Below are 26,156 nucleotides of genomic sequence, written 5' to 3'. Positions count from 1 at the left end.
TAAAATTGATTTTCGGATACATTCGATCTTTAATCCAATGATTAAAAACCTATTGTCACTAAAAAATTATTTTGCTTTTGAAAATATTTTTATTTTAGTGTTTATCAACGATATTTATGGCATAGAAATTTTTACATATATTTTCCCGCCATTGCAAACTTTCGCGCAATATTTCGAGACGTCTAATATTGACACGGCTGTGTGCATTATGACTGTCGTGTGAAGGCTCTGGGTCCTGGGATTGTATTGTTATTGTATGCTTGCCTAAGACAACAAACATGTATGGACATGTATTACGTTTCCTTTCATGACGAATTTTGACGATCAACCACCTATTTAAATTAAAGACACCTCCAAAATATCATGGCATGTATGCTGATTTCACCAAGTAAACGATCTGATTCGTGGACTAGCCGAAGGCCTTAGTAAGGCATACATTGATTGAAGGTGAGTAATTGGCATAATCTATGCTACGCTTTAGTCTAAGTAACTGTTTTACTTAACCTCTGTTAGTGTTATTAAGATTAGCTTAGGCCTAGGTAACTTAACGTAATTAAAGATATATTTTTGCCTAGGCCCACGTTAACGTAGGCCTGATTTAAGTCTGCTTTTATTCTTAGTTCTCCAATGATAGACCACGAGAGAACCATACACAACACAGATAAGGAGGTATTTTGCAATTCCTTTTTGTGAGAAACAAGCATCAGATATTATGATTATTACTATGCCATTGACCAAAGCTTTTCGAGATACTTTTTAAGAAAAAGTCACCCAGGAAAGAACCTGGGCACGAAAACCAAACTACCAAACGACTGATCCGCTCTCAGCCCCAGTCCCCTTGCATCGGGACTGTGACTGTGTGATCATCGTCAGGTGTGTATCACCATTCCCTAAGGGAACAGATACTACACATGATCTTAGCCAAAAGGCCGAGAAGCTTTTCGAGATATTGGGACTAACTTATTGCAGGCCTAGGCCTACTTATAAGAAATAGTGTTGACGGTTCTGCTTATGTCCGTAGTCCTACAACAATTTTTCAGAAACGTTTATCAACCAACAAGATATGTTACTGTTACTATGTACATGCTTTCAATTGGTAGGCTTAATTACGTATTGTGCTTTAGTTAATCAGGAAGTGTAAGGGGTCTTATGAGTAATGGTAGCCTTGGCCTAGACAAAAGTTAAACTTTTAAAAGATGTAAGTCTTAAATCTGACTGACTCTGTTATGCAACTGATTGAAGCCAAAAGTTTACTAAACCTGGAAAATAAGAGTGAGTTTGTTCCCATTTCCCTTCTTGTGAAAAACAATTTTCTACTTCTCCCTACTCACAGAGAAACAACATGTCTATCTTATGCTATCGAGCTAGCTTTAGGCTATAGCCTAGGCTTGGGTCAAGCTAGGTGTCGTTTTTGGCAGTAACATACACCTGTTTCTTGACAAGAGTCCAAGACAACTTTTGCACCCTCAGTCAAGCTGAGAGTACAGTGTGTTATTTACATTACTGGGGCAATTCCAATTGACTTTATGCATAGCTATGGTATCTGGATTAAAATAAGGATTACAACTTATCGGTAAAACTCATCCTTTATAGCACAAATATACTGCAAACTTGAGAGATCAGGTCTGTTACCAGACTGAGATTTTGCACTCAGTACAGTATATGTATAAATAACTATATAAATCTGTAGAGTATATACAGTTTACATATTACAAGTTTTTGAAACATGAAATGATAAAGCAGTTACAAAGTTGGTTAGGGCTTTCTGTTATAGCATAATGGTCCAATGGTAGGATAGAAGTTTTTACATTAAGTCTCCATTTCCGGTTTGGCGGCAGTAAACACAAAGGAAAGCCTAATGCCTTCGTTATGAATACAATAAAGCGATTTCTACATGAAATCAGTTTCAATTGATCAGAATAAATAGTACATGTCAAATTGCATCATATTTCTGAATATATTTTTGTGATTGTTGAGCATTGTTTCTTGTTATACGTAGTTGGCATTATAATATAAGTGTATGTTAACTGACAATTAAGCCATACTTACATATTAGACACATGTACACAGTACAGTCCAGTATACTTTGTGATGAAATAGGAATGCCTGTGAGACATTCAAATTATGTACAACCTAATTAGCCATTATATGCTAGTGGGAATTGGCTGTTCTGTATTTAAATGGGAAATTATGTGTCTAGGATTATATTACAGAATTTTTTTGTTGTCCATAAATTAGTAGAAATGTAACATGACAAACCTGGCTGGCCTTAAAAGGCAGTGAAGACTCGCCCCAAACCCAGTGCGGCCATCTAAAAAAATTAACTATCTGTTGCTTGCAAGTGACGTTTTGTTTGTGTCGCTACAAAATTCAGACAGTAATGAAACGTGATACCTTGTTATCTCTAGCTGGACCTGAGGTGTCCATGGCTGTATCGTTTATACACTGTGCAGTGTGCTGTGGGTATTGACCGCAGCTGTTTGTACTGAATGTACACTAGTATCTAACGGTAGCAAGCTGTGTGTGTATTTTCTGGGATCGATGGTGGTGTCTAACACTTCTGTTACACCTCATTCGAAACTAGGTCAGATTACCGGCATTAGATGTTTCTCTTTTGCGCAGTCTTCACACCCTTTAATCAGAAATGTTATTTCTGTTAGAGTTCAATGGTACGTTCATTTGGCTATCGGTAAGGGGTTGAAGGCTGCAACACAGTAAAGAAAATTTAAGTTAACTCTGAGATGCAAGGTTAAATATATTTGACAACAATGAGAGCTCTAGAGGTGTTTCCAATAAAGAACTTTTGCCTGTAAAATTATTTAAAACAAACGTATCATTTATCTTGCAGATATCTTTTCATGGAAACCATGGTTCTTATGGCTGGTGTTTCGTGAGACTGCTAGTAAACAACTGTTACCTGTTGTGACATTACAATACAAGTAAACCAGCAACCATTTGGCATGCATCAATTTCAAAACAGTTTTGTGGTACCAGATAAATCATTTTCAACTCCAAGACCAACTCCAAAGTTTCTTCCAGAGGTCTCTTTCTCCCAAAAGAAGGTAACATTTAAGAACAAATTATTTGCAGCTTCTGACTATCTTTTAGTCAGTGGTCATATATATTCAGAATGCTTTGAAATGTCAACCATACAGTAGAACACATGTTCTACACAGAAGCTTTCAACCAGTAATGTTGGGCCCTTCTCAATGTTTATGAACAGTATGCTGAATTAAAGGCATTGAAGACTCGCCCCAAACCATGTGCCGCCCTCTGAAAAAGTTAACTTCCAGTTGCTTGCAATTGAAGTTTTCTTCATGTCGCTACAAAATGCAGACAATAATGAAACATGATTTCTTGTTATCTTTTATTTGGATCTGAGATCAGGGAGTTCCATAAAAACTCCCTGCTGAGATGTCCATCGCTGCTATGTGCACTGTGTTGTGGGTATCGACCGTAGCTGCATGTTTTTACTGTACACTAGTGTCTAATTACCGACGGTAGCAAGCTGTGTGTGTGTGTATTTTCTGGTATCGATGGTGGTGTCTAACACTTCTGTTACACCTCATTCGAAAGTAGGTCAGATTACCGGCATCATAAAGGGATAGCTTGTAATCTAATTATTTTTCGTCCAGATGATCAGATTTTAGTATTAATATTAATATTACTATCTACTATTGCTATAGGATTCTAATATCTTGCATTTTAGTTACAAAAGTTCTTCACAACATGATTGGTGTTCGATAATTAAAGAATATTAAGCACTACAGTAGTACTGGAAAAAAGAAAACCCCCAAAATTATGCAAAGTGGGCAAATTGCTAAACAAATATGCAAAAAATGTATAGCAGTTTGTACACAAGAAGCATAGTAATTTTATATGGGACAAAGTTGAGTGCCTTCAAACTGCTAGGCAAAAGTTTCAACACTAAATTATCCCAAGAAAAAGACACGTTTTTCTCCGCTTCTCCAATAGCTTGCCTGGGCACCTGTTTTGTAAGCTTTCTGTATGATTTGTTAAGCTGGAAAAAGAAAAAAAATACATACAGTTCTGATAAATTTTCCAAAAATGATGTAAAAGATGGAAAATCTCAATTGAAAAGAGGACACTGTAGAGAGTTGATGATCAATAACACTGTCACTTTATTGCGTGGTCCTTCTTGCTTCTTTTCTAGCTCTCCACTAGGACACCAGATGATGGTAAGGCCGCTCCCCGGCCCCCGATCAAGAGCGCACCGCCTGTGAGCCGCCTCTTTTTCAACAGGTCACATGATGAGGAGCTTAAACCGAGGGCGGTGTCCTTTCATGACCCAGACAGGACTGGGTGTATCCTTTTAATCAGTGGAACACGAGCGTGAATGCTAGAATGAATTATTTCTATCCATTTATAATAGAATTTCATTGAATTTTCTCCCCAAATTCATGGAATTTACTATCACCGGTCACAACATTAAATTGGATGTCCTGAAGAATGTGAGGCTCCATGAGTACATATATTGCAATTCTGAAGCTATCAAAATCACTCAATTTCAAGCAAATTCCATAGGATTAGCATTGGAAATTACAGATCTGGAACTGTCAATTTGGAACTAGTAATATAGTGAACCTTAGTAGGTTACACACTAGGAACAAGTTATATAGTGTAGTATGTTACAGTAGGAAGAAGTAATATGGTGTAGTAGGTTACACTAGGAACAAGTAATAACTTGTAGTAGGTTACACTAGGAACAAGTAATAAAGTGTACTAGGTTACACTAGGAACAAGTAATATAGTGTAGCATTTTACACTAGGAACAAGTAATAAAGTGTAGTAGGTTACACTAGGAACAAGTTATGTAGTGTAGTATGTTACAGTAGGAAGAAGTAATATGGTGTAGTAGGTTACACTAGGAACAAGTAATAACTTGTAGTAGGTTACACTAGGAACAAGTAATAAAGTGTAGTAGGTTACACTAGGAACAAGTAATATAGTGTAGCAGGTTACAATAGGAACAAGTAATAAAGTGTAGTAGGTTACACTAGGAACAAGTAATAAAGTGTAGTAGGTTACACTAGGAACAAGTAATAACTTGTAGTAGGTTACACTAGGAACAAGTAATAAAGTGTAGTAGGTTACACTAGGAACAAGTAATATAGTGTAGCAGGTTACAATAGGAACAAGTGATAAAGTGTAGTAGGTTACACTAGGAACAAGTAATAAAGTGTAGTAGGTTACACTAGGAACAAGTAATAAAGTGTAGTAGGTTACACTAGGAACAAGTAATATAGTGTAGTAGGTTACACTAGGAACAAGTAATAAAGTGAAGTAGGTTACAGTGAAACTGTATGCACTAAACTCAAAACATTGCATTTTGTTTGAGAATAAACTCAATGACCTGTTTGATTCAAACACATGGTGACATATTGTACCCTTATGATGGGGTTTGATGGGAACTTTATATTTTCTTTGTGTCATTAAACTAATACTGACTGCATAGAAACTGGAGATATTGATTTAATGATTGATGTTTCCATGGTAACAGAAAGTGAACCATTCCAGCAAATCCAGAGCAGTTTGTAATTTGTTAAAGTTACATTGTCTTTTTGACAACCTTGTTAAATTTAATAGCTTTTGATATGAATATTAAACCCAGTCTCACCCAGATTAAATTAATGATAGATGTCTCCATCATAATAGAAAGTTAACAATTCCGGCAAATCCAGAGCAGTTCATTTATGTGTTAAAGCTACATTGTCTCTTTGACTCTCTTCTTAAATTTAATAGCTTTTGATATGAATATCAAACCCAGTCTCACCCAGATTAAATTAATGATTGATGTCTCCATCGAAATAGAAAGTTGTGGAAATCCAGAGCAGTTTACTATGTGGTCAAGTTACATTGTCTTTTTCGACAATCTTGTTAAATTATCTTTTGAAATGATTATCAGACCCAGAACAAACTTTTAAAAGCCACCTCCTGGTTACCTTATGTAGTATCCTACCTTGAGTTGATGCTTGGAAACTTCATTTGTAATTAGTGACTCCGAACTCATAATCCTGAGGTCTCTAAGTCTATTCTTACAGTAACAACTGTGTTTGCTCTTCATAAAGAAAAAAAGATTGTTCGCATTTTGGACAGTTTCTCGGTATCATTCCGTTAGGTTGCATTATTTAATAAGTTGTTGGATATGTGTTAGAACAACAATTGTCATTTAGTCATAGTTGAAGTATATCATAACTGCTTACAGCTCAGAAAATTATCAATGAGATTGTTATGACCCTTGACCTTTTCTTCAGGTTTGCTTCAAAGCCCTCACTACAATGTCAACAGCAGATATCTTTTCTTTGATCAATGTTTTGATCTAATATCCAAACTAGGTGAAGGCTCATTTGGTGAGGTAAGCTCACAGAGTTTTTTTTATTTTTCGTTTTACTTTTTTGCTACATATCCGCCATCTTCAAAATACACACACATGGACACAGTGTACAGTACACAGTAGACATACTGTAAAGTAGCCTCAGTATATAGTAGACACTGTACACACTACACAGAACACAGAGCACAGCACACAGTGCCCAGAGAACAATACACACTGTGCAGTGCACAGTACACAGTACACAATATACAGTGCACAGTACACATTACACATTACACACTACACAAGACACAAAACACACTTAACTCTACACAGAACACAATACACCCTACACAATAAACAGTACACAGTATACAATACACATTAAACAATACACAATACATAATACACAACACACACTAACAGTACCAGTACACATTGCACAGTTAACATTACACACTACACAGTGCCCAGTACACATTACGAATTACACACTACATAACACACTTTTACACAATACACAATACACAGTACACATTGCACAATACACAGTTCACAGTACACAGTGAATCACACATAATCATCTATTAATTGTATAAATATGCATAATCTGATGACTGCATTGATCAATATATATCATAATGGCAACAGTATCCACCCAACGAGTTATAAAAACTTACAACGTGTAAATATATTCTAAGTTTTGAAAGAAGCACTAAAACTTTTCATATATTCCAATCTTTACAGTTAGACAGGGACTGTTCAGTGAGTGACACAGATGCCACTTAATTTCTCAAGGCACTGACAATGCTAATTGAATCACTAAGCCAGTAAAAAGTCATGATTCAGTTTGCCTTTATTGCAAACCTTTTTGCTATCAATTATTAAGCTTACTTTATACTGTAGCATGTTCTGGGCTTCAGGCTACAGTTACCCAATATTTGGTTTACTGATTGCTGTCCTGGGGGACGTTCTAAGGGGGAGGGGGTGTCCCCCTCCCCTTTGAGAAATGTTTCGATTTTTGAAGGTGCTCAGATGCCAAATGCTTGCACTTGTGTAGCTTTTTAAGCACATACACAAGTACTAGTTTTGCTAACAACTTACATTTTTTACTTTTTTTTAGTGAAATATATTATGTAGCCTACCTGGTAAAATTTATTAGTTTGTTTCAAAGAGATTTTACAAGGGACCGATTGAGAGCCGTCAGTAATTTTTCTCGCATGCGTAACTGATGCATTATAGTCTGTATGATTTTGGCATTGGCTAGGCCCAATTTATGTTAAATATATTGTTAGAAATTTTGGGATTTTAGATGAAAATAGTGCTGGGCGGGATTCACGATTTTTAAGACAGTGCTGGGCAGTAATTTTTAGTGCTGGGCTGCCCAGTGCCTCCCAGCGCCGCTCAGCGTGGGCACATCCCTGATAAACGATTCTCAATTTCTGGCCTAATTATTAGCAAAGATTTGCCTGTTCGACCCCAAATGCATCTTGTCTTTCTCTTGACAGGTATTCAAAGTTCAGAGTCGTGAGGATGGTCGGTTCTATGCTGTCAAAAGGTCAAGAGAAAGGTTCAGGGGTGAAGGAGACAAGTAAGTTTTATCCCAAAATTAAGGTTTTAGATAAAAAGAAGGGAAAATGCTGCTGGGAATAAAAGCAACTGAAAGTAATATCTTTTTAACAAAGTTATTTTCACTGGAAAAGCTGTATATACAGCTTACTCGGGGCTACATCATCCCAAATCTTAATCATTCGAAATTGTTTCATCAAAATAACAATTGTTGCCTTTGTTTTCCATCGTTCTGACTTAGGAAAGGTACCAGCAGACCTTGTTTAGTTAACTGACTATTCAAAATAACACAGTGGAATGTTTACTGCACTAATATTTGACCCTGGTAAGGGCATTTATTGACATTTCATTGTGCCTACAATGTAAAGTGGCCAAAACGAGGTTCTATCACTTGACTCACTATTAAAGAGTTTGGAATGGAATTCTAGAGGCATCATGTTTCAGGATTTGCTAATTCTTGAGTTTAAGTTACTGTAAATTAATTTTTCAAAGTTATGAAATCTTCCATCGTGTGAATATATATTATTATTTTATAAATACGTAGTGTTTAACAATAAACATGTATCTGGCATCATAGTGTGCTTTGCAACTGAAGACTATGCAGGGAATTATTTATTCAAAACTCTGTGGCAGGGCTTGTCACACGTTGCAAACATCACACACACACATCACCCATGTCTTACGTCAATTACACTGGTTACCTGTTCAAAAACATATTCATTTCAAGTCTCCTCATAACTTAAAAAATGTGTGACGGTCTTTCTCCATATCTCACCCTACCAATGTAAACTTACGCTCATCGAATAAACTTCTTCTCAATTCAGGACCTCTTATCTAAAACATCTTTTTACGGCGACAGAGCCTTTACATCTGTAGCGCCAAAGCTTTGGAATACTTTGCCTTTCAATATTGGCAACACATCTTCATTAACTACTTCAAATCTAAAATAAAAACTTATTTATTTAATTAAATAATAGGTTTACCTAGGAGTGGAATATAGCTGTTGTATATTTCTTCATCACTGAATACTGTCTGTTTTATTTGATGTCTGTTCCTGTTTGCTTTTGTCTTTTCTAGGAGGAGAAAGTTGGAAGAAGTGAACAAGCATGAAGGTCTAAGAAAGCACATAAACTGTGTTGGTTTTCATAGAGCCTGGGCAGAAAGGGGCCATCTCTACATACAAGCAGAGCTTTGCCAAATGAGGTAAAAGATAAGGTTTTTAATATTACATTTTAAAGGGACCTTAGTGAATTAATGTGATTATTCGTCTGAATTGCTAATGAATGTCTGCCTTCATTGTCTTCATAAACCTAGGTTCAGTAGCATGTATGCACAGTGAATAGTATTTGGTTGCAATGACTATTCAGTTTGAAGGCGTGGTTAATCTATGAATCAAGCTCCTTACTTGATACCTTGTCTAGGTTAGCCTAGATATAGCACTACAGTACTGATTTCGCTTAACTCCCGTTAAAATTCGTTGAAAGAAAAATAACCGAAATTCTTCGTTTTTCATCGAAATTCAGCGATTTTTATCGATTTTTATCGTTTTTTATCGAATTTTATCGATTGGTTATCTCAGTCATTTCCTTCGTGGAATTTTCAACGGTACGTTGAAATTCTTTTTTAAACGAAATAGAAGGTCAATTTGTGGTTACACGAAACGTCGGAAAACGCGTAAACTTCGTTTATTAATATCAGTTAGACTTTAGTTCAGTCGTTTGAAAGAGGGACTATTTTCGAAAGCATTCTCATGCTTATATGAGTAGTAACACTCAAAGAAACGTGTAATTAAACTGACGGGGGACGTTTTCTGACTGTGAACCCCAAACACAGTGACATAAGTCTTAACTTCGCCAGGCTTTTAAAGAGGTTGCAGTCAAAGCTATGTACCACGAGGCACCCTTCCAAATAAGTTGAAGTTCTGTTTAACCATTTAAATAACAGTGAATGGACATATAAACTTGGTTTACTTGCAGAATACGAAAAATAGTTATTTCTAAGAGATGTAAATTTGTTTTTTTATGAGAGTTGAAGTATGAAACTTTGTTTCCGAGCGAAAACATGTTACTTGAAGCAAAATAAAGATGCCCCGCCCATTCTGCGAGGACGCTTCCATTTTTCAAAAAGGCGTTTTCCCTTTTTATTTTTTCTATTTTGTTTACATTTTAAACATGAAAATTATTTAAAAATATGTGAAGAACTTAGTAATGTACTGCAAACTATCTATAAAAAAACAGAAAAACGATGTTTTAGGCATGAATAATGTGTTCAATATAACTCAAGTAGTAGGCCAATAGTCATAAGCTCATGATAGTGTCGTCAATTCGTTTTCCCAGTTAATATTTGTGACATATATCACCCGTGTACATCGATCAATGGCATGTTGAAATCCCGTGTGAAAATATGTTGACCCCAAAAGACGCAAATGGTCGTTCTAGAAAGTACCGTCATAACATTAACAACACAAGGCCAGTTTGCTCTCTCAGGTCTGCAGGTGTACAGCCATTTTTTTCACACATGGTATTATGCTGTGCATGCATTGCGGGCGGGATTGCGGCAAACATAAAAGAAAATGAATGAAAATGAAAAACTTACGATATTTTTCACAAATATTGATGCTTAGATAAGTGCTTCCTCACAATCAACGAGCCGCCTTAAAATTCGCTCCGCTTACGTAAAACTTCTATATATATAACACATGGAAAAACCCGAGATTTTACACACATAATTCCCACTGACATTGGTCACAGAACATAAGTAGGTCATTGAACTTTGCCCAAGTTCATCGCACCATGGGAACAACACAACAGATTGAACATGATGTTACATCTCCCGCCATCTGGACGCCGAGTGTAAATTTTGATGTTATATGCAAATTATGAATGGTACTGCGCAGCGCGATTAAAACTTAACCTATTGCGACACAAATTTTGGCTGTTGTTGAATTAACTTTTGTATCTAATGTAAGGTACTGTATCATGTATGTGACACAAGAGAAAGAAAATGAAATCGGAGGCTGCTCAAACCAGTTTCAACTTGATTTTTACAACCCATCGCACAACACGTGCGTGCGTAATTTGTTTTCTTAACATGACTTTTAATAAGTAAGCAGGAAAGGTGGGTAAGTTTACTAATTTAGGCGAGTTTTTGTTAAAAATCTTGCGATAGATAGACAAATATATTGTTTTTTTCTTCAAAAGTTACGATGTTGCCGAAGGCCGAGTGATATAAATTCAGTGATCTGAACTTCTGAACACCACGAATACTGATCATGTGTGTTATTCTTTTCAGCAATTATTACACGAAAGGTTCGCAATATTATTGGGCCTAATTAGTAATTAACATACATTGATCGAGTGTCTTGTTGCCTGAATTGCTACCTGCTGGGGAAAAAACCTTAATTATTGTACTCATTATGTCCTATTTTCATTAAAAGTCGAGTGACCGTGCGTCGGGAAACGGCGTTTAAACGTTAAACCGACCGGCAGGCGATACGGTGAAACGGTTAGCGAAATATCTGTTGGGTCACACCCTTACTTAAACACACACAAAAACGACCTTATTGAATGAAAATATACTAAAAACCATATCGCAAAAACACAAAATCGCATATAACTCGAAAACGGAAGGAGATATCGACTTTTGTCGGCTGTATAGGGATTTCCTAAACCGAATTTTGATGCGCTCTATCCACCTGTGTCATTTATGAGCTTCTCTGACGTAAGCTGCAGTACGTAATTTGTCTATACCAGTTCCGCGAAATTTATTTACTGTACGCAATAAGCATCGTTTGCTATGTTTTCTTTCACAACGAATATTCAAAGTTGTGCTCCACACGCTTCACAGATATTGTTTTATGTCGTTCATTTTCAATTCTACTTTAAAATTACCTTTTTCGAACGATGCATTGCATGCTTTATTAAACATTCCTGATTAGTAAAACTAAGGAAGGATATTCAAATATGTATTATTTTCATTTGATATGATTTTATGAGCTGTTCCACTTGAAAAACGATGATAAAACCGAAAAACAAAAACATTTACTTCTCATGTGACGCATACCGGGAGACTCATAAAAACTCCCCCTTCTCATTAAATTAAATGTACATGCCGTCAGGCCAGTTGAAAGCCGTCAGGCCAGTTGAAAGCCCTCCCTACTAATGTTTGATCAGCTCTTCCCAATATACAATACTCAAATAAGCAATGAAAATATATTCATTTTCCACAGATTTCTACCCAACGTGGGCCCCAAGTCACTGCTTTATTTTCTTAGTAGTCATGGATACAATTGTTTGCAACTCTCTTGCTGGCCAGGTGTTTCAAGTTTTATTAATAGCACGACTTCTGATTGGTTCATTCAAGATAAACTTTCTATCCCTGCTGGATTGTTCTACTTATAATATGAATGAATATTTGGTTTTCAGGTAACATCCATTCCATTACGAACAGTAGGGGTAAAATAATGTTTGCTTCTAGAGGCAGCCAGCCAAAGGTTCAGATAAATACTATGCTAATTAACAGATGGTAGGCGTGAATTTGACAAAGCCAGGTTTATGATTGGACTAAGCCTCTCAAAAAAAGTTTGGTGGTGGGGATATCCAGGGTAGGGAATACACATGTTAGCAGCAAACTGCAGGTGGCCCAGACCCAGGCTGCGACCTAAATACCAGGGCAGTCCATCTGCATTCGCGGGCAACTTACAGTAACGGGTTAGGGGGAAAATAACAGGATGTTTTTTTTATTTTTGCGTGCATTGAAGCTGGGGGAGATTTTTTGTACGGAATGCGCTCTCAGAAAAGTTTGTTTAGTGAGTGATGTTCTGTAGTAAACGGTACTGTAGTACGTCAAGTAACACAGGAATTTATTGGAAATAAAGATCTCTTTGATATCCAGCTACGACTGTTTCATTGTGGATATTTTTTTTATTTCTAGTTTTTCTGACGCTGCGTTCCTTGGTGAGCTAACCTAAACTTATCTTAGTTTAATACTATCCTATAACTTAAGAGTCGTAGAATGTGCTTATTACGATCGATCAAGACTAGTTTTTATTATCCTAGCCAAATCATTTTTCAAACACCTAGTAAAGAACTTACTCTATCTACAGTACAATCAAACTTTTGTAACATTTGTAATATTCCTCTACAACTTCTGGTAGAGTCTGAAAACGGCTGTAGTTAAACTAAGGATTCAACGCAAGTCACAACCTTGATATGTCTAGAATAGCCTTTGCGGTTTTTGATCGCGATAACTTTCGTGGAATTTTCGTTGAAACTTCGTTGACAACCCGTGCCCGCAGTAGTCTAAATCTTGTCAACGAAATTATTCGTTTTTAACCGATTTTCAACTTTTTTTATCGATTTTCAACGTTTTTTATCGATCGTTGATTTTTTTTCAACGGGAGTTAAGCGAAATCAGTACTGTAGATGGGGTTGTGTTTCAGTTTGTTGTACACTGAATAATATTTGGCTACAATGAGCATTCACTTTGATGGATGTGGTTAATCTATGAATCAAGCTCCTTAATACCTTGTCTAGGCTGGGGCTACATTTCAGTTTGTTGTGCACTTAATAATATTTAGCTGCAATGAAAGTCCAGTTAGATGGCTTGGTTAATCTATGAACCATGCTCCTTAATCAATACCTTGTCTTGATCTGGGCTTTGTTCCAGTTAGCTGTACACTGAATAGTATTTTGCTTCAATGAATATAAAATCCCTTGTGTGTAACTTGCATAGTTTTAAAACAAATGTTACAAAGAAACTTAGCAACGGCAAACTGAAAATGCTGGTTTTCTTTCCATTTGTATCCCTGAGGTTCATCTCTTGAGCACCTCCCACTCATGAATTATGCACAGAGTTCTAGCAGGCATACTCCTGGTCTCATTTTCATGGTGTATATTGAATATTGAATCTGATGGGTTTTCATTTGCTTGCACAAAGTGTATCTGTTCTTCCTTCATGAATATTCATTGCTGATGTTAATGTGATCATCCCAATGTCTATTTTCATTTCAGCTTGAGAGAAGTTTGTGATTTAAATCATGATATTCCTGAGGAATTAACTTTTAAGTACCTTGGAGACCTAATACAAGTAAGTTATGTAATGTATTGGAATAAGTGATTATCTATCCTCAGTTTATTCCACGTGAGCATATTTCACTGGTTTGCAAAATACACAAGAAATCAAATAAACATTTAAAATTAAACAATAATAAAAAGTCCAGCTTTCCTACACAATTCCAAGGCAGACTATGCAGTAATTTACAATGCAGTTCTTCAATTAGTACAGGTTTTGGGAAGACAACCATTATTCCAAACCTAATAATTTCCTATATTTGTGCAAACGGTTACCATGGTTACATTAGTTTAGTAGGTGTGGAATGCAGCATGGTTAGGTTTTTTATTACTGACTAATTTCAATACTAATACTTTTGACACTTCACTATGTTTGTAAAGTTGTAAAAAGAAGGTTGCCATGGTGACATAAGTCTCATTGAATTGGAGCACATGGCATTTAGAATTTTTACGAATGACTGATTCAAATGCAAATCCTCCTTGATCTTCATTTTTCCAAGACTTTTAAGTGCCTAGATTTGTGCTAAATGTTAACATGGTGACAAGTTTAGTAAGTGTGGAATACAGTGTGGCTAGGTTATTCATTACCGTTTTATTTAAACAGTAATAATCGTTAGACTTGATATACTTATTACATATGTAGATATGCAATGTGTCAACAACATGCAGTTTTACATTTTGAAAGCAACTGGGAGGGGAGGCAAGTAGGGAACATTTTAAATAGAATGTGGCTTTGTGTATGTAAATGTTATTAGAAATGTTAATATTTCTAATCCAAAATAATCATTAAAAGTGTTTTTTTTTTTTCTATTCAGTTCTTATGACATATTTTATTATTTATACATTACTTAGGGACTAAAGCATCTCCACGACAACGACCTCCTTCATCTAGATGTTAAACCAGACAATATATTCATTGGCATGGATGGCCTCTGTAAACTGGGAGACTTTGGGTTGACAGTCAGTGTGAAATCAGTAAGTTTGTTTCCACCAACCATCATTACATGACATTACATCCAGTGTCATCACATCTCTGGTATTCAAAGTGGATGACAGGACATTCTATCTCAGACTATTATATTGCATTCAATCCTATCACACCCATGTGATCTATCATGCCACATCACTTTGCATTATATCATGCCGAATCCCACACCATCCATCGCCTTGCATCATATCACATGAAAAAGCATCTCATCATATCCCTCGCCATCCATCACCTTGTATAATACACATCACATCACATCACATCCCACCCATCACCTTGCATCACTTCCTTCACATCAAAACAGATCCCTATCCCACCCCATCCATCACTTTGCATCACACCACATCAAAAAGCATCCCGTAATATCCCACCCCATCCATCACCTTGTATCACTTCACAACAGCACATAACACATCATCTCTGTGGTATAGCTGACTGTGAGTGATAAACTTGATGTTAGCACTGCTTAATTAGCAAACTTGGTAACAAATGCTAATCATGCAAATGTGTACCAACTTGAACAGTATATTGCTGCTTTAAACCATTAAAACCATCTTTCCCAGTGGCAACCTATTAATTTCATAATAAGTAGTGGTTATAAATATGGAAGATAGGTCATGTTAGTCATGTCAAATGGCATCTCCACATAATAGAAAAAACAAGCAAACTTGTTACATTTTTAACAAAATTTTTTTTAGTGTCTGAAGATTGTGTGCAAAGATTGACATAGAGCAAAATATTGCTATTTGAGTCAATATTAAAGGTTTACATGTTGTAGGGGTGTGAGTGTTCATGCCACAATTCCTAGATTCATGTTTCAAAACCTCACAAAAAAATCTCACAAAAATAAAACAGAAAACCTATTCACAATTGCCGCTGTTGTTGAGAGGTTCTTCTGTGGATTGGGTATTTCTGGTTTGTGTATTGGAAACTGGGAGTTTCCGAACAACTGTGTTTACCATGGCAATACTGTAGTTACAGTGAATGTGATGCCTTCATCGCCATCCGTGTTTGAGATAGTGGTCACATGGTGGAAGTACAGTCTAGTCCTTCAGGCTGCTAAATGGCAGTCCCGGTAGCAGGAATGAGTGCCACAATTTCAGACCTGCCTTCCAATTGTCTGAGCACTGATCGAAAACATGCAGCTTTAAGTAAACTTGAGTGTTCATAGGCAAACATCACATGGATAGAGTTTGAAATGAGCTTCTGTTGGCACCCAAAGTCTTGTGATTCAATAAGCTAAAGTACTTCATCCAACACTAGTTCTGTTACCACCCTGAATTTTCTCTTTCATGCTCAATGTTTACAGGGAGAGCTGATCAATGCTCGAGAGGGGGATGCCAAATACCTAGCCCCAGAGTTACTGGAAGGGAAGTACAGCAAAGCTGCTGATGTCTTCAGGTGAGTTTATGAAGACAAATAATATATGGAAACATTTTCATGCTTAATATGAGGAAAGGTCAATGGTTTATTGGCTCAGTTGTTACAGTCATTTTTGTATTTAATGCAAAGAGCAAATAGCACTCTAATTCATACATATTGTTAATGGCAAGTAGGGGTTCAAGGATGGTTGAAATGAGACAGAGTTCAATGTATCTTATTTGGTTGAGTAAAATGACAAGCCAAGAATGTCTTGTTCCAAAACATCTGTAGTCTATTGCCAAGATTTGACAACAAGGTTCAGTAACTTAAGTTGGTAACTTTGAATGGTTTCTTGCGTAGTTTGTGTTCTGACTTTGTCTTCACATTTTTTCACATGTCGTCATGTTTCCAGGGTAGAAGGGATTTGGTTGCCAGGGATTGGTTGCACTTACTGTAGATAATACTGGGGCCTCATTGTTTGGTTGGATGGTGAATTACTCTGTTGAACAGCTATGTTTACACAAACTGAGGGGTGATGGGAGCAGGCATAAATCTTGATAAGGATTATGTTTGTAATGGAGGCGCTTATAGGCGTTTTGAAAGCAAGGAAAGTGATAGTCATAGTCCTAACATTATCAGGAGGCATGCTAAGGTACAGTTTCAGGGATAAGCTGAAGATTGTCTTTACCAATTCTAGAAGTATTCGTAAAGATTTTGCTGAGTTTACTGTTCTTTTTGAGGATCTGAAACCTGATGTGTTTGGTCTCACAGACTCTAGGTTTAGGGAGGACATTGATAGTGCTGAGGTTTCTTACCCAGGGTATGTTGTGTATAGTCAGAACTGGAGGGGTACTCATAATGGTATTGGGGGGGGGGGATTTTTACTCTATGTAAGGTATGGTATTGTAAGTGTTGAGAAGTCTCAGTTGCAAGGTTGTTTTGTAACTCTCTGGTGTGAGTTGTCCACAAACAACTCCAAGAGGTCCAGTGATGTTATTACTATTGGTGTTGTTTACCATTCTCCTAACGGCAGCGGTGATAACGATGTCTTGCTGTTTGATTTAATTAGATGTGATGTTGTTATAATACAGTAGGTGACTTTGATTTTCCATGTTGTGCGAGTTTGTTTTTTACATCAGCATGTTACTTTTTCTACTAGGGGGATAACTTCCTGGATCTTGTCTTGAGTTCTGATCCAAGCAATGTTGTTGATTTGACGGATCTAGGAAAAATAGGAACTAGTGATCACGATATACAAGCTTTTGATGTTGTTTGCAAGGACGTAAATTCTGCTAGCAAGGAAAAAGCATTCAGAAAATAACATTGCCTTAAATATTAAGGATAATCCAAATGCCTTCTTTTCTTATGTCAGTTCAAAGCAGAAAGTAAAGATGCAGTTGTTTTTCTTAGATAATATAGTTACTGATAGTCAGGATCTTGCAGATCTTTTGAACAACTATGTTGTGTAAGTTACTGAGTTTTAACAAGGGAAGATATGATTAGTATTCCTGATTGTCAGGAACTAATGGTCCTAAACTGGATACAGTCTTATTTTTGGATGAGATTGCTTAAAGGAGCTGCTTTTTCTAAATGTTTCTAAAACTTCTGGACCTGATGCAATCCATCTGTATTTGTTGAAGACTTTTGCACACCATTTCTGCGTTCCACTCTCATTGGTTTTTAGTAAATTTATGAATGAAGGTTATGTTCCTAAGGACTGGAGATGTGCTAATATTACCCCAATTTTCAAGAGGGGTGATAAGTCTAAGCCCTGTAATTATAGGCCCGTTAGTGTTGTTGTAAGGTCATGGAGTCTCTTGTTAAAAAGTCTATGGTCAGTCACTTCAGCAGTCAGTCTTTGATCAGAGAGTCTCAACATGGCTTTTGTCAAAAAAAGGTCCTGTCTCACTAATATTCTTGACTTTATGATAGATGTAACAAACTCACTAAATAGGCAGACGTCTATGGCAAGCCAAATGCTGAGTAAGTAAAAATCCATGTTTATCGACGATAAACCCTGTTTATTGCCAATAAACATGGTTTTTGACCGATAAACCATGTTTTACGCCAAAAATCCATGTTTATCGGCGATAAACCTTGTCTATCAACCGATAAAAATAGTTTTTTGGCAATAAATCATGCTTTTAGCTCATACCAGCATGCTGATGTGAGCTATTGTTACAGTGCGGCGTCTATCACTCTATCACTCTATCCGTCAACAATTGGTAAAACCGCTCCCACTCGCACAGTGTTTGATGGAATTTCATGAAACTTGGACACAAGGACCATTGGGTATAGGGCCATCAGAGATGGTCCAAAATTTGGGGTCAAAGGTCACCTGTGGGCCGTAATGGGCAATTTTGTGGAAATACGCAAAATGCTTCTTCTCCTACAGATTCCATGGTACAATGTTGAGGATTTGTCACGATAGTACTATGGTAGTTTTACCTTCAGGGTGTTCATGAATTTGAGATCAAAGATCAACTAGGGGTCTTTTGTGGCCCGGGCCGCGGCCCTATATTTTCAAATTGCTCCTGTTCGTACAGTGTATGGCCAATTATAATGAAACTTGGTCACAATGTTCCTCGCGATGAGAGTTACGAGGGGTGTTCGGAAAATTGAGGTCAAAGGTCATTTAGGGGGTCATCGGGGGTCATTCTTTGTAATATTTTCAAATATCTCAATCTCCTCAAGATTTTGATGGATCATATTCAAAGTTGAACTGATGATTGTTGGATTGTGTATGAATAAGGTGATGCCTAAAAATTTTTGGTCAAAAGTTAATTAATTACAATTAATCCCCATTGTTTAAAAAAATATGAGCCTTCACTTTTTGCCAAAGCTCCTTTAATTTGTCTCCCAGTCTCTGCAGTGTTTGTTTACATTTGTGGTTAAGCTCTGCAGAGGCTGTTAGTGGAATTAAAGCAGGACTGGGAGTTGTTATTAACTGTTGAACTCTAAGCATGAGAGCCCTATAGCCAATCAGCACTTGCCGATTCATAGAAGTCTTTGAGCCTGAGGTATGTAGTCAGCTTGTGAAGTTATGTCTTGTAGGGAGTGCTTGTTATGTCTGCTAAGGTAGAGGGGAGAAAGTTTAATAGGGTAGGTCAGTGGTATTGTTTGAGAGAGTGGGTAAAATAGGATTTAAAGGGGAAAATAGGAATTATAGCCAGTGGTGTGGCCAGGATTCTGCTAACGGAGGGGGGGGGGTATCCCTCACGGGCCCAAAATTGGTTTTGTGGGCCCTACATTTTTCAGCTCGAAAAGGTATGAGCTTCTGCACCATTGGTGCTCTAGTTATATTTGGCGACTGATGGAAATTTACAGTAACTACTTCTAAAACTCTACATGTTATGTTAGTATATATATGATAAATCTTTGGTTCCGAAGCAGCATGTGGGCGAGCCGTACCCAAACTTTGTTAGGTCCCGGCCCTATCCATAATTAGGAACAATAAATAATGGCTCCTGTTACTGGTGTGAGACTGTTCGTGGTGTGCTCAGGGTTGTATCTCATGATAAATTCTGCGTTGGTGCCTTTGTTGAATAGAGAGGAGAGAGTATCAAATTCCCAACCCTCTGTTGAAAATTTCATACACAGACTTTCCAGGTCACTGTGGAAATTTCAACGGTAGGTTTGACTTCGCTTAGCCATTGGACTATTGTAAGCCTTCATATTATGCAGTTAGGCTATTCCATAGAGTAAAAATGAGTTCCTATTATGCTCTATGGCTATATCCTATGACTTTAAAGGTCTTCTATATAGACTCAACTATTGCTTATAGCCGATTATTATTCCTCACTTGTTCATGTGCGGATTGTGCGGGACTGTAGCTATGTTTTGACGCGATAAACATGGATTACGCAGATAAACCATGTTATCGCTTGAAAACACAGTTTTTGGCCGATAAACCTTGTTTTTCGACTGAAAAACCATGTTTATCACCAAATAACCATGTTTATCAGCGATAATTTATGTTTTTCAACGAAAAACATGGATTTTAGCAGATAAACAGTGTTTATCAACCAAAAATATATGTTTATCGGTCAATAAACATGTTTTTTCGATTGAAAAACATGGTTTATTGGTTGATAAACATGGTTTTTCAACCGATAATCCATGTTTTTCGATTTATTGAGCAATTGGCTTGCCATAGACGTCAGTAGATGTTGTGTTCCTGGATTTCCAGAAGGCCTGTGATAAAGTTCCACACCAATGTCTTTTACTTAGGTCGAAGAGTATGGGTGTCCATGGGAACTTACTGTCTTGGATCGAGAAAGTCTTGGTAATAGGAAACAGGGTTGTAATAAACGGCTGTACTTCTTCTTGGCAGGAAGTTACTAGTGGTGTGCCACAAGGGTTTGTTTTGGGTCCCTTGTTGTTTGTTGCCTATATAAGTGACATTGACGAAGATATTTTGTGTACAGCTAAGAAGTTTGCTGATGACACCAAACTGTATTTTGAGGTCTCTTCCAAAAGCGATTCCGAGAAATTTCAAACGCATTTTAATAAGGCTTCTTTCCTGGTCACAGGGATGGCAAATGCTTGTTAATATTAATAAATGCAAGGTGATGCATGTTGGTAGCAGTAGCCAAAAGTATATCTACAATCTTAATGGTGAGGAGTTACAAGAGGTCTTTTTTTGAAAGAGACCCAGGTATCTACATTGACTCGTCTCTGCAACCTTCTAAACATTGTCTTGAATCTGCTTAAAGCGGTCATAGGATTTTAGGTATGATCAAGAGGAAATTCAGTTTTCTGAAAGAGGACATTGTTGTTAGGCTATAAGAGGTTGGTAAGGCCTCATCTGGAGTATGCTGTGCATACTTGGAACCTTTATTTGCTAAGGATAAAGAGGTACTCGAAAAGGTCCACAGGAGGGGTACTAGGATGATTAGTTCCTTAAAGGGTGTTTGTGTCTTCAGCTTTTTTTCTCATCTATAGGGTCCTTGATGGGGACTTGAGTGTCCTTCCTGATCCCTTTTTTCTACTAAACTAAACTAAACAATACAAAAATTTACCTATTTATCAACATTGATGGTCTTTGTTCTCTTTTAAAAACATAAAAGTTTAGGGATGACTATCTTGGAGCTAGCAACAGATTTGGAGATTCCGCAACATGGAGATGGATGGCATCAACTTAGAAATGGTGAAATACCTTGGCACCTAGCCAGGGGTAAGTAAATCCCACACCATGGCACCTACCCAGGATAATGTCAAGTCCAGAGCTTGGTACCTAGCCTCTGGATTCCAGTCTGTAGGCTCCCTATGACACTTCTTAGTCCTACTGGTTGACGGGCATTCATCCCCAAGCTCTGTATGGCTATTAGCAGCTACTGTATTTTTCACATTGTGTTGGTCGTTAGGCTAGACCTCATGCACTATACTAGACAGTATAAGGTATATTGTTAACATGAAGCAAAGGTTCCCTTGTTTGTATGAAGGGATTTGTATCTTCTGGAAAGTTTACTGGAGTTTCAATTTGAGCAACTTTTTCTACCCTTTTCTCTCTCTGTACTGTACATATTGGTTTTCCTGGAAATCACATTTTACAATGTGTAACACAAAGTTGTGCACTTTGGGAAAATTTGAATAATAGAATAATAAAAATTTTGAATATTCTCATAATTGCTCTTAATCTTGATGTGGTAAGCCTTCTAAAGCTCCTTGTTATAAAATGAAAACTCTGGAATCCAGATCATTTGTTCAGATGTTGACCTGAAGTTTTCTATATCATTTGCCAGATGTGTCTCCAGAGTTGAAAAGCTTTGTTGTTGCTATGCTCCTTCGAGATTACACCCAACGTCCTACCCTGGCCCAACTCATCACGATCCCCAAGATCCAGCGAGTGCTCACATCTAGATGGCGTGAGCTCTTTTTGCAGCAGTTGGTGAGTAACAGCACAGATCATTTAAATTAGTTAAAATTATGAATATGATTGGATCATTGTACCACGAGATGAAGCTTAAGTTGCTGATGACATCATGTAGAAAACTGTGTTTGTAACAATCAATTGAGATCTAAGATTAATCATCCCTTGGTGCTGCTAAAGAGGCTCAACATTTACTCTGAAATGCTTTTCCTTTCCCTTTTTTTTACAGAAAAACAAATGTTTTCACATCCTTTTAGTTCTGTGGAGTTTCTTTCTGGCCATATTTTATCGGATCTTCAGTCCTCTGTTCTCGCTGAAGAGAAAGTTGTTCCAAACTTCTGCTATGGAACAGAAAGTTATAAAAACAGAGAGACAAATTAGAAGACCATCAGATTGGGATCTTAGTTTCTCCGATGGTGAGAAACTTGTATTTGCTTTATTTTTCATGTGATTATTTTTAAATTATTTTTCTAACAGGGAGGGGGGATGGGTAAGAGGAAAGAGGGAGAGGCGCAATGTTTGGAAATGAGGAGAATATGTAAAACGGGTTGTAGAGAACACACATAATGAACTCAACATCTAGCAACATTTGTACTAGTAGCATTTGAGTGCTCTTGCCGGGTAAGTTGAGAGAGTGAGTAAAACATGTGTTTACGATGTGAAATTGGAAAACTATCATTAATAGAGCGCATTTTAGGAATGACAGTATTGTTGAAGTGTTCATCCAAGAATTTGTTCAAACATTGTGTTTTCTTCTTCTGGCTTTTATGTAGATGAATGTTTCGAGAGTGACCAATCTCACAGTTCTTTTGGTGTTCCCCTTAGCAACAGTTCCTTCTCCAGCGAGGAAGATGCTCCGAAAGGATCATCAATTCTGTTATCTAAAGCTCGGTAAAATTTTAATACTTCTAAAATGTTTCAGAATTTTAAATTTTGGCTGTTCAAATTGTGAAGACCATTGTATGGTATTTTGAATCATTCATACTTTGATGAGGATATTTATTGTATTAGGTAACTATTTGATTTTCTCTGTTGATTAGGTTTCGGTTCCCTCTACCAAGGACTCCTAAATCTGGACCAAGAGGTGGTAAACCAATTCCAAGGAGTTCCTCCCCTATTGCTCGGTTATCACCACAGAGGTAATATCACCATGTTGGTGACCGCTTTGTTAACCCATCTCACTGAAACAATTTCAAACCTGTTGAGTTCTTGTTTTGTCTGTAGTTTAAAATTACATTGATATGCTAAGGAAGCACAAACTAATTAAAATTCTGGCAAAGTTACTCTAACTGCCCTGTCATTGACTAAACAAGTTCCAATTTCCTGGCAGAGTATGGTTGCAGAGGTGCAAGGTGCTCCTCATGAATCTGATCTGTTGCCTGCTTATTAGTCTCAGTAAAAAATTTAGACATCCTTACACATAAAAGAGAAATACATGAAATAGAGCCTAAGTAAATTGAAAATAATAGGTTGACAATTTAAGATAAATGATGATATAAAATATTTTCAATTAAATTATCAGCCAATAATCTTGTGTTTTTTTTTTCAGCAGAGCTCTCAGGTTTGGTGGTAGCCCAAATGTAAGTCTATTGAGGTCACCTAAGAGTACCCCTAGAGGGACCCCTTTTGGGTCCCCTGTTGGTACACCTTCTAAGGTATCTATTATGGAATCTAGCATGGATGAAGACAGCAGGGATGATTCTTTTCAGTGTAGTATCGGACCTCGAAGTCTACACATGGTAAGTTAAACCCAGTGATTAGACAATTTCTATTATTACAGAGATATAAAATCTGGGCATAATATTATTGTTGCTGTTGTAATGGTTGTCATGAAACATATTTATGTTGTGTTATTAAATTCCAGCTTAACGTTGAACAAGTGAAAGTAATTTAAAAAGTACCAGTTTTATAACTTGCTCATGTACTTTTTCCGTATTAAAGAAACATGAGATACTGATATAATTCTTATGAATATCAAACAGTCTAATGGATAACCACAGATAACAGGACAAAGAAGTTGCTACTCATGTAGTTCTATAATTTTACAAATGAAATCCAAACTGAATGAGCAAAAATTCTACATTGTATCAAAAGTTATAAAACGTAGCAACATTTTCATCTTTGCATCCTCCATTAACCACAAAATCCTCCCAAATGTTTAGAACCCTTCCCTTATAACCCATTAGAATCCTTTAGAACCCTTAGAACCCTTCCCTGGATGACATAACATCTAAGTCTCAGTACAAATATGATCAATGTACCCCTGTATGTATTTAGCCTTTCACCGTATCCAATGCATGGATACGATCGGCTGTAAAGTACACAATGTAAGTGTAATACTCATTGAAGATCTTCATCTTTAAAGAGCTTTATCATCCACCTGCATTTTTACACATTTTCCATATTTTCTGCTCACTAGGATTTCAATGAAGCCGACGAGAGTGACTGAGAATTGATCACAGTTCTTGAGGAAGAGGCAGCAACTTCTGCTCTATATTAAACAGTACTAAATAGTGTGGCATTCAACGTATGATAGGGACATCTAAGAGTAGTGTCAAAGATTGATTTATATGAACACTTGTTGTGTTAACTCACATGTTTGCTGGAAGAGGATGCTTTGATAAATGGCTAGTGGTTTTTTTACATGTTTTACACTGTGTGTTTTCCGGTTGTCTTGTGTACTCTGACCTAGGAGGATTATGATGAACAAACTTTTTGTTATACACAGCATACAGTTTTGAGGTTATAGTCCATCTGTACGGACTTTCAGTAATGATATACTATAAATGCTCCAAGAAATCAAACTTATTAAAACCTTTGTAATTTAAAGTGTCTGTAAGGATTAATCATATTGTAATGTTGGTAAATTGTTACACAAATTAGTGGTACAGAATCGAAGTTTTTAGTGGCTGGAGTAAACAGTTATGTTTCTAAAAGTAACAAACTTTCTCTCTTTTTTTGGTTTACTTTTGCTGGAGAGGATTCTGCTTGAAGTTTAAATTTTAAACTAGTTTGTTTCTGTCGAAAGACTTATTTTGCAGGCTCTCAAGGTCCAGTGGAAGGAGGTCATGTGAAGCCAATGGCCTTCTAAATTATTTAATTTAGTAGCGATCGTTTGGTCATGGTTATGCCATCTAACAGATACTTCTAATATCACCATCTCACTATTGATCAATAGTGATGTAGCAAAATACTAGTTCTGACTACAATGTTTTCTCTCCATGTTTTTTTTTTATTATTCACATTGATTTAGAACCAAATGGTTGGTAAACTGTTGCTTATCTCCATTGCTGTATGACAGAGTCAAGTTAGTTTCTATTAAAGTGTTCTGTAGAATACTGTGTTTAGAGTATACTGAATCACCAACCTAGAATGGCATTTTTTTTACGTTGTTATGAAATATTCCAGAAACGAACTCTTTATACGAGGAAGTATAACACAGCAAGTCTTTCTATTCGTTTTACCTGCTACTAAAACGTTGCTTTAATGTGATTATTACCACGGAAAAGAGAAGGAGGAAATATTGTGTTCATTTATAAGGAAAAGGACTGTAGGAGATCAAATTAAAATAAATGTGACTATATCTTAACAAATATATTAAAATATTGTTTAAAGTATTGAATGTAATTATAAGGGCAATTTTCATGACTGAAAAAGACTCGCAACTTATATTGCTTGCAAATAGTAGCTCGGATTAATCGTAATGTAATATTGGTTCACTTGGGTTGCATATATTTGAGATGACCAAATACTATAGTTGACAATATGAATAAAAATAAATTAACTACTGGTTATGTACCCATTGATTTTGCACGGGAAGAGAAAGCATAGTTTTGGCGGACTCTTCAGGACACAGTTCTTCCTCATAGTAGACATATATTATGCAAATAACATATCAGTATGCATCTAATGATGTTACAAAGTTACATACTCTGGAAGATTACGAACATTTTACCCCCC

General features: G+C 36.7%; 1 protein-coding gene and 1 pseudogene across 2 annotated transcripts; one reads left to right on the top strand and one right to left on the bottom strand.

The window, feature by feature from the left end:
• Positions 1-203: 203 nt before the first annotated feature.
• Positions 204-26,156, top strand: LOC139982311 (membrane-associated tyrosine- and threonine-specific cdc2-inhibitory kinase-like). 2 transcript variants are annotated; one of them, XM_071995025.1, is made up of 16 exons: positions 204-447; positions 2,849-3,062; positions 4,175-4,325; positions 6,276-6,376; positions 7,843-7,925; positions 8,981-9,106; positions 13,915-13,990; positions 14,827-14,949; positions 16,272-16,363; positions 21,394-21,500; positions 22,069-22,214; positions 22,426-22,612; positions 22,970-23,087; positions 23,237-23,335; positions 23,749-23,935; positions 24,616-26,156. In XM_071995025.1, the coding sequence occupies exons 2-16, from the start codon at positions 2,961-2,963 to the stop codon at positions 24,643-24,645; spliced, it is 1,728 nt and encodes a 575-aa protein (XP_071851126.1). In that variant the 5' UTR covers positions 204-447; positions 2,849-2,960; the 3' UTR covers positions 24,646-26,156. The 2 variants fall into 2 exon arrangements, with proteins under 2 accessions (XP_071851126.1, XP_071851124.1); XM_071995023.1 differs by having other exon boundaries at positions 23,746-23,935.
• On the bottom strand, positions 869-941 carry LOC139983928 (U2 spliceosomal RNA; annotated as a pseudogene).

This window comes from Apostichopus japonicus, chromosome 16 (assembly GCF_037975245.1).
Source record: "Apostichopus japonicus isolate 1M-3 chromosome 16, ASM3797524v1, whole genome shotgun sequence".
Classification (NCBI taxonomy): Eukaryota; Metazoa; Echinodermata; class Holothuroidea; order Aspidochirotida; family Stichopodidae; genus Apostichopus; species Apostichopus japonicus.
The sequence above is the reverse complement of the archived record's forward strand: the minus strand, read 5'-3'. Positions and strand labels throughout refer to the sequence as shown.